Consider the following 16,365-nt stretch of genomic DNA (forward strand, 5'->3'; position numbering starts at 1 on the left):
ACATTTCACTTCCAATATTAAAGCATTACAACAAAATGAAACAGAGAAAGATTAAAACTAATTAAAAAATAATCTTCATGCATGTCATCTGCTGCAGTCTGAGATTTCTCAGTTAAGTTATCATAATCACAAATATCTATTTCGGGACAACAGGCTTCAAAACGACATTTCTTGAGATATTGTGATAATTTAATCAGTTGAAGACTAGTCTGGGCCTTTGCTAAAGTTTTCTGTTTAATGTAGATTTTATTATAAATTGCCAAATTCTTTCTTATGTTGACAGCAAAACTAACCCTTTGATTTGTTTTTATACAGACCCACCTGGTAAACCTGAGCCAATGGATGTAACCAAGAACTCCGTCTCATTGGTCTGGAGTCGTCCCAAGCACGACGGTGGCAGCAAGCTGATTGGCTACCATGTGGAGTACACAAAGCTTCCTGAAGACAAGTGGACTCGCTGCAATGCCAACTGCATGAACATCCAGACAGAAAGCTATGTGGTTACTGGCCTTGAAGAGGGGCAGCAGTACCAGTTCAGAGTCATGGCCAGGACTGCCATCAACACCAGCCTGCCATCTGAGCTGTCCGACCCTATCCCTGTCATCGCAGAGAACGGTACGATGCCACACAGCAAGCAAGACCAACAGTCGCATTAAATAACTGATAAATAATGACAATCTTTCTTTGTGTTTCTTCTATGTAGTTCCTCCTCGTGTGGAACTGGGTCTCAACATGAAGAACTTGATTATAGTGAAAGCTGGAGAGAACGTCTTCCTGGATGCCGAGGTGTTTGGCAAGCCGCTGCCCAAAGTGAGCTGGAAGAGAGATGGAGTGCCTCTGGTCCTCGCTGAAGGAATGAAGATGACCCAGAAGAAACACCTTCACCTGCTTGAGCTCTACTCGGTCACCAGGAAGGAGTCTGGAGACTACACCATTACTGCGGAGAACATCAATGGTAGCAAGTATGCCACCATCAAGGTTAAGGTGCTTGGTAAGTTGGATTTAAGAGCATTTTATTTCAGTGAGCAAGCAAACAAAAATCGGAGCTTACCTCCTGATTGTCCCTCTGCAGACAAACCGGGCCCTCCAGCCTCAGTGAAAATCACCAAAGTGTTTGCTGACCGCGTAAAGCTGCGATGGGAACCCCCGCTCGCAGATGGTGGCTCTGAAATCACCAACTACATCATTGAGAAGCGTGAAACCAGCAGGGCCAACTGGGCGCTGGTCACCTCCAACATCCACGGACACGTAACTGACTGTTCAGTGGAGAAACTCATCGAGGGACACGAGTACCAGCTCCGAGTCAGTGCTGAGAACCAGTATGGAGTGGGAGACCCCGTCATGACCGACGCTGTCATGGTCAAAAACCCGTATGGTAAGAAAACATTAACTGTGCAGAGATATGTGCAGAAAAATATAATAAACATTTTAAAAAATTCACAGCTGATTTGTGCTGCAGGACAATATTTAAAGCAAGTAGCTCCACACATCTGTTCGAGATAAATTATTAAAAATATGACATGAGCTCCGCTACAGTAGTAGATGGCTGAGTGACCCCAGAGGGTAGTATCATTAAAGTATGTTTCAGTGATTACTATTTATTTTTCAACATTTAATCGTTACTAATCGTCCTTATCTTTACATTTTTAACATTTACCAAATTTTGTCCATCGAAGACACTAGCTTAACTCTGATGCAAGATCATCACAACCTTCTGTCTTTCTTGTTCCTCAGATGTTCCTGGTCCTTGCGAGCCACCTGTCATCACCAACATCACCAAGGACTCTATGACTGTCAGCTGGAAGGCCCCGTCCAATGACGGCAAGGCTCCCATCCTGGGCTACATGGTGGAGAAGCGTGAGGCCACCGAGCTGTCCTGGGCGAAGGTAAACCGCCGGCCAGTCATCGACAGGACCATTAAGGCAGCTCAGCTGATGGAGGGCTCCGAGTACGAGTTCAGAGTCATCGCCATGAACAAGGCCGGTCTGGGCAAACCCAGCGATGCATCCAATGCTGCGCTGGTTGTTGACCCTGTCTGTGAGTACCTGCTTTTAAAAAAACACTTTGCACATTCAACTGAAATGCTTCAAATGTTTCATTCACACATTTATTTCTTCAGATCCTCCTGGTCCACCTGCTTTTCCTAAGGTGGTGGACTCCACCAAGAGCTCCATTAGCCTGAGCTGGACCAAGCCAGCTTACGATGGTGGCTGCGAGATCATCGGATATCTGGTGGAATGCAAGCGAGCCGATGGCGAGGACTGGATGAAGTGTAATGTCCCGAAGAAACTCCAGGCCACCAAATTCCTGGTGACTGGCCTGATGGACAACACTGAGTACCAGTTCAGAGTCACTGCTGTCAACAAGATCGGCTATAGTGAGCCCAGTGAGGTCGCTGGAAACCACATGGCCAAGGACATCTTGAGTATGTTCAGCAGTTTATTACACCTTTTTATTCTGGAAGCGTGCATCGCATTTTAAAAAGTGGTGCATTAAATATCTTTGAAATCTTTAGCCCTGCCTCAGTAGTTAGTTTGTCAGGATATTTCATGGTGCATCATCACAGTCACCTGAAGATAACAGTGAACTGATGATCAAAAAAATAATCTGTTTTTCCTGCTTAATAACAAGAATACAGCCAGCCAGACAAACTGAGAAAAGAATGTTAGACCAGCAGATCTTATGATGGCATTACTCACGTCGATCTGTCTTCCTTCAGTCGCTCCTGAAGCTGAGCTGGATGCTGACCTGAGAAAGGCTTTGGTTCTGCGAGCTGGTGTCACCATGAGGCTGTACGTCCCGCTGAGAGGACGTCCAGCCCCGAAGGTGACGTGGACGAAGGTGAATGCCAACCTGAAGGAGAGGCAGGGCCTGCTGATCAAGACATCAGACTGGGACACCCTGCTGATGGTTGAGGACATTAACAGATACGATGCTGGCAAATACGGCCTGTCACTGGAGAACAGCAGCGGCTCCAAGAGCTACACCATCGTGGTGAAGGTCCATGGTAAGAAGTTCTGTTGTATGAAGTGAGCAGTACACACCACAGCTTGGTTTGGAGTAGTAATGGAACATTGGTTAAAACTAAACTGAATCAATTAAATTCAATTTTATTTATATAGTGCCAATTCATAATATGTCATCTCACAGCACTTTGCATAGTAAGTTGGAGACTTTACAAATTGTAAACACAGAACAGAGAACCCAACAATCCAAAGTTCCCTTTGGATTCCTTCTTAAGTAGGAGAAAGAAACTCAGACAGAACCAGGTTCAGGTTAGACGGCCATCTACCTTCACTGTTGGGGTGAGAGTGGGATGAGGAGGGTGGGGATAAAGATTCAATTCAATTCAATTCAATTCAATTTTATTTATATAGTGCCAATTACAGTCAAATTGTCTCGAGACGCTTTACAGAACCCATATGCCTGAACCCCAGAGCAGCCCTAAGGCGACAGTGGCAAGGAAAACACCCTTTTAACAGGGAAAAAAACCTCGAGCAGAACCCGGCTCTTTATGTGGGGGACCCATCTGCTGCTGGCCGGGTGGGTTGAGAGGGACAGAAGAGGTAGAGAGGTAGAGGTAGAGATAGAGGGATAGAGGTAGAGGGGAAGAGGTAGAGGGTTACAGTTGGTGGGAGAACAACCACAGATCTGAAGCATCCAGCTCTGGGACCAGGGACACTTGGAGAAAGGACACAGAAAGAAACAGAGTGAGTGTAATGCAATAATGGTATATATAGTAAATACAAAGGTAGTTAGAGAAGGGCTCAGTGCATCCAGAGAGGTCCCCCAGCAGCCTAGGCCTATAGCAGCAGAACTAGGGGCAAACTAAAGGGACGTCAAGAGGGGAAGTCAGTTTTGCAAATGAAAACACCAGCTTACCCCGTCAGGGTCCCCCAGTCAGCCCTAACTATAAGCTTTGTCAAAAAGGAAGGTTTTAAGCCTGGTCTTAAAAATAGAGAGGGTGTCCGCCTCCCGAACCCAAACTGGGAGCTGGTTCCACAGGAGAGGAGCTGATAACTGAAGGCTCTGCCTCACATTCTACTTTTAGAGATTCTAGGAACAACAAGTAAGCCTGCAGTCTGAGAGCGAAGAGTTCTGCTAGGATAATATGGTATCAGGTCTTTAAGATATGATGGAGATTGGTTGTTAAGAGCTTTATATGTCAGAAGAAGGATTTTGAATTCTATTCTAGATTTAACAGGAAGCCAATGAAGAGAAACCAGTATAGGAGAAATATGATCTCTCTTGCTAACTCCCATCAGTACTCTGGCTGCAGCATTTTGGATCAGCTGTAGATGTTTCAGAGAGCTTTTGGGACAACCTGATAATAAGGAATTACAATAGTCAAGCCTGGAAGTAACAAATGCACGGACTAGTTTTTCTGCATCACTCTGAGACAGGATGTTCCTGATTTTCACAATATTTCTCAGGTGGAAAAAGGAAGTCCTACAGATTTGTTTTATGTGTGAGTTAAAGGACATGTCCTGGTCAAAGATAACGCTGAGGTTCCTCACAGTAGTACTGGAGGCCAATGTAATGCCATCCAGAGTGACTATATGCTTTGAAAACAGTTTTCTAAGATGTTTGGGGCCAAATACAATGACTTCAGTGTCTGAATTTAGTAGTAGGAAATTATAGGTCATCAAGGTCTTTATGTCCTTAAGACAATCTTGCAGTCTGGCTAGCTGATTAGTTTCATCTGGCTTCATAGATAAATACAATTGAGTGTCATCAGCGTAACAATGGAAATTAATACAGTGCTTCCTAATAATATTGCCTAAGGGAAGCATGTATAATGTGAACAGTATTGGTCCTAAGACAGAACCCTGAGGAACTCCATGATTAACCCTAGTATGCTCAGAAGAGTCATTGTTGACATGCACAAACTGGAACCTGTCTGATAAGTAGGATTTAAACCAGTCCAGTGCTGTCCCTTTAATGCCAATACAATGTTCTAGTCGCTGTAATAAAAGTTTGTCGTCGATTGTATCAAATGCTGCACTAAGGTCCAACAAAATAAGTATAGAGACCAGTCCATTATCTGACGCTATGAGAAGGTCATTAGTAACTTTCACCAGAGCTGTTTCTGTGCTATGATGCACTCTGAAGCCTGACTGAAACTCTTCAAACAAGCTATTCCTTTGCAAATGTTCACATAATTGATTTACAATTATTGATGTTCTTTCCAGAATTTTAGAGAGAAATGGGAGGTTGGAAATTGATCGATAGTTGGCTAAAACATCTGGATCTAGAGTGGGCTTTTTAAGTAAAGGTTTAATTACATTTAGGGTGTGTTCCAACTATAGGGGGATCACACTCCTCAGCCTCCCCGGGAAGGTCTATTCAGGGGTACTGGAGAGGAGGGTCCGCCGGATAGTCGAACCTCGGATTCAGGAGGAGCAATGTGGTTTTCGTCCCGGCCGTGGAACTGTGGACCAGCTCTACACCCTCAGCAGGGTCCTTGAGGGTGCATGGGAGTTTGCCCAACCAGTCCACATGTGTTCTGTGGATCTGGAGAAGGCTTTCGACCGTGTCCCTCGGGGAACCCTCTGGGGGGTGCTCCGGGAGTACGGGGTAACGGACCACCTAATACAGGCTGTCCGTTCCCTGTATGACCGGTGCCAGAGCTTGGTCCGCATCTCTGGCAATAAGTCGAACTCGTTTCTAGTGAGAGTTGGACTCCGCCAGGGCTGCCCTTTGTCACCGATTCTGTTCATAATTTTTATGGACAGAATATCTAGGCGCAGCCAGGGTGCTGAGGGGGTCCGGTTTGGTGACCTCAGGATTCCGTCACTGCTTTTCGCGGATGATGTGGTCCTGTTGGCTTCATCATGCCAGGACCTCCAACTCTCACTGGATCGGTTCGCAGCCGAGTGTGAAGCGGTTGGGATGAGGATCAGCACCTCCAAATCCGAGTCCATGGTCCTCAGCCGGAAAAGGGTGGAGTGCACTCTCCGGGTCAGGGATGAGGTCCTGCCCCAAGTGGAGGAGTTTAAGTACCTCGGGGTCTTGTTCACGAGTGAGGGAAGGATGGAGCGAGAGATCGACCGGCGGATTGCTACGGCCTCCGCAGTAATGCGGGCGTTGTACAGGTCCGTCGTGGTAAAGAGGGAGCTGAGCCGAAAGGCGAAGCTCTCAATTTACCGGTCGATCTACGTTCCTACCCTCACCTATGGTCACGAGCTTTGGGTAGTGACCGAAAGAACAAGATCGCGGGTACAAGCGGCTGAAATGAGTTTCCTCCGCAGGGTGGCTGGGCTCTCCCTTAGAGATAGGGTGAGAAGCTCGGCCATCCGGGAGGATCTCAGAGTAGAGCCGCTGCTCCTCCGCGTAGAGAGGAGCCAGATGAGGTGGCTCGGGCATCTAATTAGGATGCCCCCCGGACGCCTCCCCAGTGAGGTGTTTAGGGCACGTCCCACTGGGAGGAGGCCCCGGGGAAGACCCAGGACACGCTGGAGAGACTATGTCTCCCAGCTGGCCTGGGAACGCCTTGGGGTCCCCCGGGAGGAGCTAGATGATGTGGCCGGGGAGAGGGAGGTCTGGGCTTCCCTCCTAAAGCTGCTGCCCCCGCGACCCGACCCGGACCAGCGGTAGAAGATGGATGGATGGATGGATGGTTTAATTACAGCAACCTTAAAAGCCTGTGGTACATAACCTGTTACTAGAGAGAGATTAATCAGATCTAACATTGAGGAATTAATTAAAGGTAAAGCCTCCTTGAACAGTCTAGTTGGGATAGGATCTAAAAGACATGTCGATGGTTTGGATGTAGAAACTATTTAAATTAGTTCAGAGAGATGTATGGGAGTGAAAAATTCTAAATATCCATCTGGTCTTACAGCCAATTCTAAAGCATCTGTACTCGATGATACATCTGTGACATTTGTAGGAAGGGCCAGATTAATTTTTTCTCTAATCATAATAATTTTATTTGTAAAGAAGCTCATGAAGTTGTTACTGCTCAAAGCTAAAGGAATACAAGGTTCAACAGAGCTCTGACTCTTTGTCAGCCTGGCTACAGTGCTGAAGAGAAACCTGGGGTTGTTCTTGTTTTCCTCTATTAAAGATGAATAATATGTTGTCCTGGCATTACCAAGAGCTTTTTTATAAATTACTAGACTATTTTTCCAAGCTACATAAACTTCCTCTAAATTAGTGGAATACCACTTCCTTTCCAGCTTTCGGGACGCCTGCTTTAAAGTCCGCAGCTGGGAATTATACCAAGGAGCAGGTCCTCTCTGAGATAGAACTTTCTTTTTTACAGGTGCAACACTATCAAGTGTTGTACGCAGTGAGGCTGCAGCATTATTAACAATATAATCCACTTCTGTGGGGGTAAAATTGTAATATTTCCCTTCCATTATATCAGTAAGTGGTGCTGAACTAAATAGAGAGAGTATTATTCCTTAAATTTAGTCACCAAATTGTCAGACATCTACTGTAATGATATTTATTCTTAACTCCTATACAATCTATTGTTGTAAATTGAAATGTTACCATAAAATGGTCAGAAAGAAGAGGGTGCCGGGGAAATACTGTTAACTGTTTGATTTCTATGCCATAAGTCAGAACGAGGTCAAGGGTGTGATTAAAACTATGAGTTGGTTTATTTACATGTTGAGAAAACCCGATTGAGTCTAATATTGAATTAAAAGCAGTCGTAAGGCTGTCACTGTCCACATCAACATGAATGTTAAAGTCACCCACAGTAATGACTTTATCTGAGCTGAGCACTAAATCAGATAAAAAGTCTGAGAATTGAGATAAAAACTCAGAGGAAGGAGCAGGAGGACGATATACAACAACAAATAAAACTGGTTTCTGAGCTTTTAAATCTGGATGAGAGAGACTGAGAGTAAGATTTTCAAATGAACTGTAACTAGGTTTAGGTCTCTGGTTCATTTTTAAGCTAGAGAGGTAAATTGCTGCCACTCCTCCTCCTCGGCCTGTGATTGGAGGGACATGACAGTTAGAATGACTAGAAGGAGTTGATTCATTTAGACTAACATATTCTTCCTGCTGCAACCATGTTTCAGTCAAACAGAACAAATCAATCTGGTGATCAGTTATCAAATCATTTACTAACAGATTTAGACGAGAGAGATCTAATATTTAACAGACCACATTTAATTGCCCTGTTTCTTCGCTCAGTTGAAATAGTGGTATTAATTTTAATTAGATTTTTATGGTTACTATGTCTTTTGTTTATATTTGAATTGTTTAATTTATTGAATTTTGGTGGTCGGGGGACAGACACAGTCTCAATAAAGCTAACTGAATTACTGGAGGGTGACAGCTGTGAGGAAACTGCAGAGAGGTGTGGAAGACTACAACTCAGCATCCTGGTCTGAACTCTGGGTTGTCATGCTTTAGGAGTTCTAATAAAATCAGCCATATTCCTAGAAATGAGAGCTGCACCAGCCAAAGTGGGATGGATGCCGTCTCTCCTAATCAGACCAGGTTTTCCCCAGAAAGAGCTCCAATTGTCTATAAAGCCAACGTCGTTTGCATTACACCACGTAGACACCCAGCGGCGAAACGACGACATGCGGCTAAACATATCATCGCTGGTCAGATCAGGCAGGGGTCCAGAGAAAACTACGGAGTCCAACATGGTTTTGGCAAAGTTACGCACCGATGCCACACTAACTTTGGTGACCTCCGATTGGCGTAACCAGGTGTCATTACCGCCGACGTGAATAACAATCTTACTGTATTTACGATTGTCTTTAGCCAGCAGTTTCAAATTTGCTTCTATGTCGCCCGCTCTGGCCCCTGGGAGGCATTTTACTATGGTTGCTGGTGTCGCTAGCGTCACGTTTCTGACTATGGAGCTGCCAATGATCAGAGTTGGTTTCTCAGCGGGTGTGTCGTTGAGTGGGGAAAAACGATTAGAAACGTGAAGCGGTTTGTGGTGTGCCGGGACAGCGGGCTTGAGCTTAGGATTACATTTCCTACGAACTGTCACCCAGCTACCCTGACTTCCCGGCTGCTCGGGAGCTGCTAGGGGGCAGCTAGCAGAAGCTACACTAGCAGCTATGCTATTGCGGTCCGCACCAGCTAAGGGGGCCTGGCTAACAGCTAGCGGGGTGTTTTCCATGGTGCGGAGCCGCGCTTCCAATTCAGAGAGCCTCGCCTCCAAAGCTACAAAGAGACTGCATTTATTACAGGTATCGTTATCACTAAAGGAGGCAGAGGAGTAACTAAACATGTGACACACTGAGCAGGAAAGAGAAGGAGAGGAAGAGGGAGAAGCCATGCTAACTGCTAAGTGCTAGGCTAGCGGACAGAGATAACAGATTAACTTAGAATTAAGTACTGAGAAGGTGCTTGAAGAAAACGAGTGCATGTTACGATTCAAATATTACCGCTACACACAGATTTAATGAATATCAAATTAGATGGAGTGGATAAGCTACAACAGTCACAGAACACAACACAGCGCTACAACAGGAAGTGACGCAATACGCTCACCGTGACGTCAGACGTCAGTAGTCAGATGGAGAACAAACAGAAAAATTAACATTATGGAGGTCAGAGAGAACTGCAGGTCAAAGATGTGAAGCTCCAGATCCAAAGACACCTGCAGAGACAACAAACACAGAACATCAAGAGAAACACAAAGTTAGTGACATGTAATCTGGTTCAGTCTGGTTGAAAAGCTTTTTCAACGATCAATCAGCCTTTAGAGTAGGTCAAGGCATTTTATGAAATACAGCTGTTAGCACACAATTACAGTATATTTACTATAGATATCCATAGATAAAAATATGTAATCAAGTGTAAGCAAGCTGTGCTTTTTCTGTCTGCCTGCAATGGGAGACTGTGCTGATGATGTAAAATGTAGTATTCAAATGTAAATATTTAGTTTGGAAATGTTTTCACTCCCACACCTGTTGCTAGGGCCTAATTTGTGTTGCACTTTAGTCAACAAATCTACTTCCCCACCTTTTTTAGATTCTCCTGGACCACCCATAAATCTGATTGTGAAAGAGACCTCCAGAACTCACGCCTGCATTACTTGGGATGCCCCACTGATCGACGGTGGCAGCCCAGTAAAGAGCTACATTGTGGAAAAACGTCTGGCGGAGAGGAAGGCATGGACTTGTGTGTCAGCCGAATGCCCCAAGACCTCCTTCAGGATCACCAACCTGGAGGGTGGGCAGGCCTACTGCTTCAGAGTGCTGGCTGAAAATGCTTACGGCATTGGAGAAGGCTGCGAGACTGCAGGCAGCATTCGGGCCTCAGGTACATACAAGATTTTTAAAATTGGAATAGAATTTTTACAGCACAGGGAAGGGAATATTTGAGTATGCTCGAATCGTTTTTGATAGAATAGAGATACAGGGAAGTACTTTCTGTTGGTCTAAAAGTAGTTAGAATGAAATAAAGTGTCAGTAAATGACTACTGGAATCATCAGAATAAATGAGGATGAGAAACGACACAAACTCAATGTCCTCAAATCTCCTTCCTCTTCAGAGCAACCTGGTTCAGTGATGGATTTCAAAGCCCAGAAGACCACCAAGGACACCATCACCCTCGGCTGGAAGAAACCCATCAGCGATGGTGGAAGCCATGTCACAGCATACATCCTGGAGCAGAGTGAAGGTGAAGAGAAGTGGAAGCAGGTACTGAAGGGCAAGAACACTTCACACACCATCAGTGAGTTGACCGAGGGCAAGGAGTATTCATTTAGAGTCAAGGCGCTCAATGAGTCCGGCGAGGGACCACCCACTGAGCTTACTGTTGTCGCTAAGGACCAGTTTGGTAAGGAATCAGCCTGATTAGCCGTCATGCCATATTTCTACAACATCAGATTGTTGTTTCTGATGAGCACATTTCTTCCTATTTTAGTGCTACCTGACTGTAACTTGAGCAGTCTGCATGACGGCTGCTGTGTGGTGAAGGAGGGCAGCACAACACGCATCAACATCCCTGTCATTGGAATTCCCTACCCCACTGCCACCTGGAAGAAGGGTGACATGGGGCTCGGCGACACGGGCCGGATGTGCATTGAGGTGTCTCAGGGCGTCACTACCCTGCTGATCAGGGACTGCCAGAGAGGAGATGCCGACACCTATACCATAAATGTCAGGAACAGTGCCGGCTCTAAGGACTGCAAGTTCCAGCTGAAGGTGGTTGGCAAGCCCGGCATCTGCACCGGACCCATTAAGTTTGATGAGATCACTGCTGACGGCATCACGCTGGAATGGGGACCACCCAAAGATGACGGTGGTGCTGAGGTGTCTAACTACATTGTGGAGAAGAGGAGGACGACAGACAACAAATGGGCCACGGTGGCTTCAGCTATCCAGAAGACCACTATGAGGGTGATCAGGCTGCATGATGGAATAGAGTACATCTTCAGAGTGTTCGCTGAGAACAAGTATGGGGTTGGAGAACATCTGAGGTCTGACCCAGTCATCGCCCAGCATCCATTCAGTGAGTACCACTCCATTAATTCAAGACTTATTTCACACTTCCTCTGTAGTTTAATTACTTTGCTTTACTTCTAAAAGTAGTCAGTTCCATTGCACAATGTTTATAGTTTTGCCACAACATCAAAATCATGACTTGTGACCTAAATATATCAAGACTACAGCAAAACTCAAGACATTAGAGCAGCAGAACTTCAGTGCACATTTTCATGTTAGAAAAGCTTCAGTCCTGCATAGACCAGAGCAACAAGTATTCAGTCCACATTTTGTTTTCCACTTTCTATCTGTAGAAATTCAGTTAATCATATAACTGCTGTTGTTGATTCGCCTGATACTTAGCAGCTTACAGTAGCATGAGATAGCATTACCTGTGTCAATGCTGTGCTTCTATGCAGAGATGTTTGACACATGGCTCACTTAGCTACAAAATGAAGCAGTAGTTGTTGAGCGGCACAGTGGTTAGCATCATCAGAGCTAGAAGGTCCTGGTTTGAATTTGGTTCTGGGATCTCTCTGTGTGGAGTCTCCATGTTCTCACCGCTGGGTTCTCCAGGTTCTCCAGCTTCTTCCAACAGTCCAAGACATGCTGAGGTTAATTGGTGATTCTAAATTGTCCGTAGGTGTGAATGTGGTGTGCTTGTTGTCCATCCAAGTGAACTCTGCCTTCTATTGCTTTCAATAACCTGTTGCTCTGTGAATTTTAAAACATGACAATGTGAGAGATTTGCCAACATGTCAACTCCCTCAGTTTGTGTCAGTAAAACATCTCTCACAGTCAGTTTATGATGCTCATGGCCTCATCTTGACTGTTGGCTGGAAGGGAAATAATGCCATTTTGTTTTGCGTCTGCCTGCGTGGGTTCCATTTGCAGCCTCTGCAGTAGCTCTAGTGTGTTCATGGGAGAGGAAGTGGAAGCAGAACTGCAAACACACTGTCCTGCATGCACATTGAAAAAACACATAGCAAACCCAGCTTCTATTAATGCGTTCTTTCAGCATTGTTAGTAATAATTTGGGGAATATTATCGTGTTTAATTGTAGGGTGTTGGTGATGCAGTACTTTTCTGACATCGATATAACCTGCAACACTAGTTTATGGTAAAAAATAAAGAGACAACTATGTGTCAAATACTCACCTTATGAGACTGAAATGTTTCTGAAGTCAAACCATAAAAATCATTTAGTCATTCACCCAAATTCAAGAGGAATCGCCATTTTGAATTACAAATCCAGTGTAGCAATGTACCCTTTTCTATTTTGTCAAAAAGTTGTCTCTTGTTTACAGAAAATTTACTGACCAAGTAAAATGATCCCACCTGGCTGTTTTCATTACAATACATGAGGACTTGTTGAGATGTTAATATTAATTTTGCTTGCAGAAGGGAATTATTTTAAAGGTGACGCATTAAATTAAAAATGAATAAAATTCTATAGAGCAGTATAGAAAACACAACTTTATCCCGTCTCATTTAATGACCTGTGTTACACTGAACTCAGATGTTGTGATAGACATTAGTTTAAATGTATATATTTCCATTTTCTTGCTGTCATTTCTGACTCCGCTCTTGCTGCCTTCAGATGTGCCCGAGGCTCCTGCTCCTCCAGAGATTGTGAGCATCCGCCATGAGTCGGCTATCTTGTCTTGGGCTGATCCGAAGGACACCGGTGGCTCCCCAATTACTGGTAACACACTGTGACAAATATCAGTTTGTTGTTAAGCATGAGAAGACAGTTGGCAGCTTTCATTATGACCAAATGATTTTTTTTCTAGGATATCACATAGAGTTTAAGGAGAGGAACAGTCTGATGTGGAAACGGGCCAGTAAAACTCCTCTGAGAATGAAGGAGTGTAGAGTCACTGGCCTGATTGAAGGACTAGAGTATGAGTTTAGGGTGATGGCCATGAACATGGCCGGCCTAGGAAAGGCAAGCAAGGTCACTGAGGCTGTGGTCGCCCTGGATCCTATTGGTGAGTTCACTATTTGTTGTTGTTTGTTTTTTGTTAAGCTTATGTTACGTAAGTATTTTAGAGCATTTCTTGTTTTTGGTATGGTTCAATACTTTCGTGTTGCTTTGTGTTGTTAGATCCTCCTGGCAAGCCTGAAGTGATCAACGTCACCAGGGGCACAGTCACTCTGATATGGACAGCTCCCAAATATGACGGTGGCTACAAAGTGACTGGCTACATGGTGGAGAAGCTGGAGGCGGGTGGCAAGACCTGGATGAAGGCAAACCATGTCAACGTCCAGGGCTGTGCCTTCACTGTCCCTGACCTGACAGAGGGATCTCAGTATCAGTTTAGGATCAGAGCCAGAAATGCTGCTGGTGCAATCAGCATTCCTTCAGAGTCCACTGAGCTTTTGACCTGCAAAGATGAGTATGGTAAGCTAACCCTAACTACCTTTAGTAATTTACAAGTTCAAACAACAGGGTGACTGTAGGTTCTTGAAATGTATTTATGTTTGACAGATATGCTCAAAATCACAAATGTGTATTTGTGCTGAGTGTAGAAAATACATTTAACTTTCTGCTATCCTCTCTGCAGAGCCCCCAACTATCACTATTGATCCAGACATGAAGGATGGTGTATCAGTCAGGGCAGGAGACACAATTGTAATCACAGCCTCCAAGATTGTAGGCAAACCACCACCCACTGCTGTTTGGTCCAAGGCAGGCCGCGAGTTCAAGACTTCTGATATCATCACCATCACCAGCACCCCTACCTCCTCCACTCTGGCAATTAAGTATGCAAGCCGCAAAAACACTGGAGAGTACACCATCACCGCCAGCAATCCTTTCGGCATTAAGGAAGAGCATGTTAAGGTGAAGGTGCTGGATGTGCCTGGACCTCCAGGCCCCATCGAAGCCAGCAACATCTCTGCTGAGAAGTGCACTTTGACCTGGCTTCCACCAGAGGAGGATGGAGGCTGCTCCATCAAGTCCTACATCCTAGAGAAGAGAGAAACCAGCCGCTTGCAGTGGACCAAGTTAGCTGAGAATGTCATGGATTGCAGATATGTAGCCAGCAAACTCATCAAGGGCAATGAGTACATCTTCAGAGTGTCTGCTGTGAACCAGTATGGCACCGGAGACTCAAGCCAGTCTGGTCCAGTGAAAATGGTCGACAGTTTCCGTAAGTTTATATAGTATACACTACCGGTCAAAAGTTTTAGAACACCTCAATTTTTTCCAATTTTTATCGTAAATTCTGCATGTTAATGCCTCAATTTTCTCTGAAATAAAGACGTAGAGGAAATAAATAAATGAAGTTTAAAAAAATCAATCTAGAAACCAAAATGCAATCTGAACTTTGGACTCATCAAAGTACCACCTTCGACAGATCTAACAGCTGAACTCACTCATTCCTTCCACAATGCAAATCAAATGTTCTTCAGAAAGTTCTCCCATCTCTGTAGCAGAAGTTTCCATAAATGTGGTTCTTGTAGGTTCTTTGCTTTCACTCTTCTGTCCAGTTCATCCAAACCAGCTCCATGGGATTTAAGTCTGGAGACTTTGATTCAAGATTCAAGATGTTTATTTGTCACAAACACAATTATGCAGAGTATAAAGTACAGTGAAATCAACTGAAACAACAGTGAAACAAAAATCCTGCTGATGAGCCAGAGATTTAAAATTTTGATCCATCAGTCTTTAACACCTTCTTACAGTCTTCAGTAGTCCATTGGTGGTGTTTCATGGTCCAGGCAAGCCTCTTTTTCTTATTCTGATGTCTTAGCAACGGCTTTCTGCTGCAACTCCACCTGTCAAACCTGCAGCTCCAAGTCTTCTCTCCACAGTTAAACTTCTTCCTATGACCTCTGTGAAGATTGAAGCTGTTGTCCTGTGAGCTCCTATCACCGAGCTGCTGACTCTCACAACTGGTCTTCTGATTCTGTTGTGGCTTTGGGTCTTCCAGACCTCTTCCTGTCAGAGTTTCCTCCAGTTTCTGAGCCTTTTGATGAAGAAGAAAACTGGACTCACTGACACCTGGACTTTCTTCCTCTCTGTAGGAAAGACCTCCATATTTAAGTGTTCTGATGGTCTGTCTCTCTTCTGTTGTTAATTGCCTTTTCCTCTCCATTTTTATAGCAACACACTACTTTCCGCAGTACTTCCTGTTCTAATAATGCTCTGGAGGGTTCCACAGTGGGTTCCAGCACTACTTTACGCAGACAGAGGGGGTTGGAAGGAATCTAGAAAAGTTGGGACTCCTGTACGATTTGGTAGCACCAGCTTTCAAGGCTTGATCAGCCTCCATTGCTGCAGAACAGCTTTAAGTTGTTAACCCATTTCTGTTCCCTGAAATAGGCAATTTATATAATTCTAAAATGTGCATTATTTTTCAATTGTGGGTAACTTGACCTTGTTTTAACCTCTGGCAGTTCACCACTTACCTTTGTACCATTTCAAGCTATTCATTGGACTTGAACTACTTGAATTTCAACAAGAAACTGGGATAACTGTTGCATTCTAAAACTTTTCACTGGTAGTGTATATGTAAAAAAATAGATGGTTAAAAGTGCAAAAATCATAGAAGATTACCAGGTATTAATGACAACAATGTTCTTGCAAATTTTGTGTCGGCAGGCCCACCAGGTCCCCCATCAACCCCAGAGATTGATAACGTCAGCAGGAATGCTGTCACCATTTCATGGAAGAGACCAGCACAGGACGGTGGAAGTGACATTAGAGGATATTGTGTCGAGAGGAAGGAGAGGAGAGGAATGAGATGGGTGAGAGCCTGTAAAAGGACAGTCCCTGACCTGCGCTTCAAGGTGCAGGGCCTGAGCGAAGGAGTAGAGTATGAATTTAGAGTCACAGCTGAGAACAAGGCTGGATTTGGGGAGCCAAGTGAGCCGTCTCGCCCTGTGATGACCAAGGACATTGTGTGTAAGTAAATCTGGCTTTCCCATGTAATTGTGAAA

The 16,365-nt window shown here is 44.6% G+C and overlaps 1 protein-coding gene across 2 annotated transcripts in view; it reads left to right on the forward strand.

The window, feature by feature from the left end:
- Positions 1-16,365, forward strand: part of ttn.2 (titin, tandem duplicate 2) — a 257,670-nt gene that overhangs the window by 185,738 nt on the left and 55,567 nt on the right. For both annotated transcript variants that reach the window (XM_055015033.1, XM_055015034.1), the window contains 14 exons: positions 316-615; positions 704-991; positions 1,073-1,375; positions 1,735-2,037; positions 2,120-2,425; positions 2,720-3,007; positions 9,961-10,251; positions 10,484-10,771; positions 10,859-11,446; positions 13,019-13,123; positions 13,212-13,409; positions 13,526-13,822; positions 13,986-14,573; positions 16,028-16,330. In XM_055015033.1, coding sequence (XP_054871008.1) covers positions 316-615; positions 704-991; positions 1,073-1,375; positions 1,735-2,037; positions 2,120-2,425; positions 2,720-3,007; positions 9,961-10,251; positions 10,484-10,771; positions 10,859-11,446; positions 13,019-13,123; positions 13,212-13,409; positions 13,526-13,822; positions 13,986-14,573; positions 16,028-16,330 — 4,446 coding nt within the window. The remainder of the gene's footprint in view (positions 1-315; positions 616-703; positions 992-1,072; positions 1,376-1,734; positions 2,038-2,119; positions 2,426-2,719; positions 3,008-9,960; positions 10,252-10,483; positions 10,772-10,858; positions 11,447-13,018; positions 13,124-13,211; positions 13,410-13,525; positions 13,823-13,985; positions 14,574-16,027; positions 16,331-16,365) is intronic.

Source organism: Amphiprion ocellaris, chromosome 11 (genome assembly GCF_022539595.1).
Source record: "Amphiprion ocellaris isolate individual 3 ecotype Okinawa chromosome 11, ASM2253959v1, whole genome shotgun sequence".
Taxonomy (NCBI): domain Eukaryota; kingdom Metazoa; phylum Chordata; class Actinopteri; family Pomacentridae; genus Amphiprion; species Amphiprion ocellaris.